At 30.7% G+C, this 4,873-nt stretch overlaps 1 protein-coding gene across 1 annotated transcript; it reads right to left on the bottom strand.

Annotated features, from left to right (window-relative positions):
• Nucleotides 1-657: 657 nt before the first annotated feature.
• On the bottom strand, nt 658-3,792 carry LOC110793337 (uncharacterized). The gene is made up of 3 exons (XM_056839042.1): nt 3,786-3,792; nt 1,958-2,120; nt 658-1,259 (listed from the first exon to the last, which is right to left on the bottom strand). The coding sequence occupies exons 1-3, from the start codon at nt 3,790-3,792 to the stop codon at nt 842-844; spliced, it is 588 nt and encodes a 195-aa protein (XP_056695020.1). The 3' UTR covers nt 658-841.
• Nucleotides 3,793-4,873: the final 1,081 nt, after the last annotated feature.

Raw genomic sequence — 4,873 nt, forward strand, 5'->3', positions numbered from 1 at the left:
TTTTACTCAGTTTTAAAATTTTGAAGTTCGGATTTGTTAATATTGAAAACTTTTGCTCATCATGTCTAAATGAGCAAATAAATTTGCTCATTGCTTATAGTTCACACAAATGAGCAAATATTTTTGGCTCATTTTTAAAATTTTAAAGTTTGGATTTGTTAATATTGAAAACTTTTGCTCATCGTGTCTAAATGAGCAAATAAATTTGCTCATTTTTTTAGTTTACACAAACGAGCAAATACTTTTGCTCATTTTTAAAATTTTAAAGTCCGGATTTGTTAATTTGCTCATTTTTTTAGTTTACACAGATAAGCAAATATTTTTAAAATAATAATTGCTTAACTTATAAAAATTTAGCTCATTTTGATATTTTACACAAATGAGCAAATGTTTGTAAAAATTTTCTCATTTTGATATCATTTTGTGCCTATGTAGGATTCGAACCTACACCATTGTGCAATTGCACAAAGCTCTACCAATTGAGCTAATAGGCATTACTAATACCAATTTGGCAGAAACATTGAATTTTCAGAAATGGCAAATTCTCGGTCTTCTAAAAGTGGACATCCAAACCTGTACAGGTAGATTCTGAGAAAGGGTGATTATAGAATCTCAATGCACAACACATGACACTGAGGTAAATAAAATGCAAGCCAGAGCAGATGGTAAAGGTCATTTATTTTAATACTTGTACATTTTAAAGCTAAAAATCTATTTACAGATCAAAACATGTGCTGCATGATACATTAATATCATATAAGACTTGCACCCATATCCAGGGTACTATATTCCTGCAGTTCTTCCTCTCTATTTGAAGGCATGCAGCCAGAGTCATAACTATCTAAACACCACAACTGGCTGTTAGGAGTTTTGAAATTGTAGAGTCTGTGTTATCAATCATAACTAAATCATGTTGCTCGCTGAATGACGTAGCACTCTCTTCATCAACACAAGGAACTTCGCTGCATACATCAGGAACATCAACCAGAAGGGCATCAAGAGAAGACTTAGCAGAAAACTTATCTTGCAACAAGAATTTTACGTCCAGTATTGGAGTTCCAAAATCCAAAATAGCATGGCTTTGTAAGTTCAAAATGTTGAGCAGTATACCAGGACCCTCTTTTGCAGTCCCTTCACCAGAACAGGAGTCAATGTTGGCTACAGGTACTCTAACAGCAGTGACAGAGGTATTGTCAGAAGGGGATTCAGCGGAACCAAAAACAAATGTTTGACTCGAGTCATCATCAGCTTCTCCAGATCTGTCTAAGCTCAAGCCGTTAATCTTCTGCTTTAACTTGGTTAAGACTAACTACATTAAAAACAGAATTACCGAGGGACTTCTCAACCAAACGATTCTCAAAAGTCATTTAGATTCAAAAAAATTTACGGTCCTAGAGTCTAACGAGCTTGACCTAGAATCTAGAGAACCCACCAGCAAACTCGTGGTCATCTGTTTAAGAGAAACAACAGACACTAATATACTTTGCCCATTTCATACCAATCATGGAAAAAACAACAGTAAGGTGCATTCACATCAACCTAATACTTCTGCATCATAGTCAATGTCAATGACGAAAAATAATTCCCCCAAATTAACTCAATTTGAGCAAAACACCTAGTTGATTCGAGAAAATCAAAAGAAAACCCCTAATTCAAAAAATTGAATAACATGAACTCAATTCACATAAATACTCAATCAAAGAAATCACCTGAATTCCAATAAAGAACCTAATCCCACAAAATCAAAAGAAAACCCCCAAATTCGAGCAAAATCAGTCGAAAATATCAACAGAGTAAGATAAGAAACACGAATAAGAGAAATAAACTATTAATTGATACAAATCAAATTCCACGAACAGAAAAATTGAAGAACAACAACAAAATAATCAGAAAAATCGAAGAACAACTACGGGCTAATTGAATGAAGAGAGAAAGGTTAGAAAAATAAAAAACGTACCTGGAGAATCGGAAGAGGATCACAAAGAAGCTAAAGAGATATGGAAGGAGAATCGATGAAGTTGAAGAAGATGAATACCCATGGCAGGATGTACGAGAGGAGAGAGAAAGAATTCTGAAAATTCGATGGTGTGAGAGGAGGTCATTCAACACGTCCAGAATTGCTATTTACCCTTAATGTTGGGCCATTGGATTTAGTTATTTTAGACGGTTAAGATCGCTTCTCATTTTTCTCATTTTAATGATCTTCTCATTAGAGGGGGACCTAATTTGTTTATTATTATTATATATATATATAGGGCGCGTGCACCTAGAGGAAGGTGCACCTGCACCAAAACGCAAACAATTTAACACAAAACGCAAAAAAGGAAATGATATGCTAGAACTTCAAACGCTGTAGCAAAAAAACAAAATGAAAAAAACGAAAAGAACGTTAAACAAAACCTAATAAGAACACTAATATTAAAAACCTTAGAAAAGGTACAAAGAAGAAAAGAACATTTAAACAACAAGTTCTTTAAAAAAGAACATGATAAATGCAACATCAAAACAACAAAATAAATAAAGTATCTATAATATAAATGAATAAAAAAATAGAAAAGGTAAACTGAACAAAAATAATTAAAAAAGAACAAAAACAAAAATTCTATATTACTTGAAAAGAACACCAGTTTCTTTTTCCTTATAGATCAAAAGAACAATTGAAAGCGAAGAAAAGAATAACAAAAACATAATAAAAGGTAAAAAAACCGCAAAACAAAAGTTTTCAATATAAAGAAATGAACGTAGCAGTTATTTCATAAAAATTACAGAAGTTATTTTATAAAATAAAGAACGTGGCAGTTAATTAAAAAATCAAAAATAAAATAAGAAAGTACTGATTATAGTATAAAAAATTAAAATTACAATTAAAGTAAACAACAATATTTAAAATTAAAAATAATAACAACAACGTTTTTATAAACTAAATAAGTAAGATAATACACAAACGTGAAAAAGAACATTAATGTTTTAAAAGGAAAATAGAAGTTTTTACTTATCAATCAAAAGAACAAAAAGAAGGGACGAAAAGAACAAGAAAAACAGAATAAAAAGGAGAACAAAAGTTTTTTTTATAATAAAGAAATTAAAACGTATTGTAGCAGTTATTTTCTCTCTCCTCAATGTCTTTTGTATAAATAGTTAATTGAATGCGACATTCATTTTCACACTCAACCTACATGCAATTGAAGTTCAAGTTCACCAGTAATCAAAACCTTTCAAATTCCTACAAATCTAGAAAAAAAAGATAGAAATTCTATCATTTCCACTCTCAAAACTTCGCCTGTTTTTTATTTGAATTAATAATCTTCTTTCTAATCAGTTTAACCCTAACAATTGAAATGGATAATGTTATAACGGATGCAAAGAAAGATTAAATTAACGTAATTAAAGAACGCAGAGATTTAACGTGGTTCACTAACAATGTGTTAGCTACGTCCACGGGCCTCGGGAGGAAAGTTTTATTGATCTTGAGGAGTACAGATTACTGAATACAACTAGGTTATGACCTAGAAAGTTTATATAGTACTCTCTAGACAGATGCGAAAAATCCCAGAAAATAGGCCCAAAACAGATAACCCTAGTCCAGAATAACAGATACCGTAAAGTTCGGGGGCGTTGCCCGCGAACCCCTAAACCAGGGGCGTTACCCCTGGACCCCCGAGATCCCCGTGCTGGGGCGTTGCAGTAAGGGGCTTGACCGATTCAAGGTATTATCTAACAGGTAAATCGAAAAACATAGAAGAAGTTGATGCGACATGTTCTAATCAGCAAGTATTCAGCTTAACTTTCCATTTTTTTTAATGAATTTTTAGTGAATTGTTGATGAATTTTTAGTGAATTTTAATTTTGGATGAAATTTCATAAACAATTTGAAAATGTAAACAGGGAAGATGAAATTCCGATAAAGAATTTAGTGAAATCGAAACCAAAAAAGACGAAGCAGAGTCATCCTACACCAACAATAGATGAAAATTTACTGAAGAGCATAAACATGGAAACTGGAGAAACAGAAGAACAAGAAGAAGAAAACGAGTAAGTTGAATTTTCCTTATTTTTTAACATCAGATCTATGTTCTTTTATTAGTTCTACATGTTCTTTTTTTATTGTTACTGTTCTATTTAAAAAGACGAAAACGACTGATATTTGATGCACTTAAACCTAAATCTAAATTTGTATTCAAAAGTTGCTAGAATGTGTTATTTGTTCTATTCAAACCATTTTCTATTCTAAATAAAACGGCGATTATTGGATCCAGTAAAAACTAGATCTATTTTTAATCTAAAAGTATTTTTGTTCTAATGTCACGAATTAGATTTATGTTCTTTTTTAATTGTAATTTGTTCTTTTCAAGATGTTTTACGTTCTATTTGAAATGAAACGATAAAATTTTGAAGAACAACCTATTATGACTAAAAGAACAGACGATGTAGATTTAAAAGAACAAACCTATTAAAAAGAACAAACGATGTAGATTTAAAAGAACAAACCTATTAAACAGATCAAACAATGTAGATTTAAAAAGAACAAACGATGTTGATGACACAATAAAATAAAATTTATTGAAAACAACATTACAATTTGAAAAGTACATTGCTATTAGTATAAAATATTTATTTGAAATGTATTTTAATTAACTGTAACAAAAGAAAACTATAAAATTAAAAACAACACCCTATCACGACTAAAAGAACAAACGTTGTAGATTTAAAAGAACAAACATATAACTGATGATGACACAGTAAAATAAAATGTATTAAAAAGAACATTATAATTTGAAAAGAACATTAGAAGAAAGAACAGAGAAGCGTACCTTGATCAACACTTGATCAACATTTATCAACAACATCAAATATTATTTAATAAAACTTCAAA

Source organism: Spinacia oleracea, chromosome 3 (assembly GCF_020520425.1).
Source record: "Spinacia oleracea cultivar Varoflay chromosome 3, BTI_SOV_V1, whole genome shotgun sequence".
Lineage (NCBI taxonomy): Eukaryota > Viridiplantae > Streptophyta > Magnoliopsida > Caryophyllales > Amaranthaceae > Spinacia > Spinacia oleracea.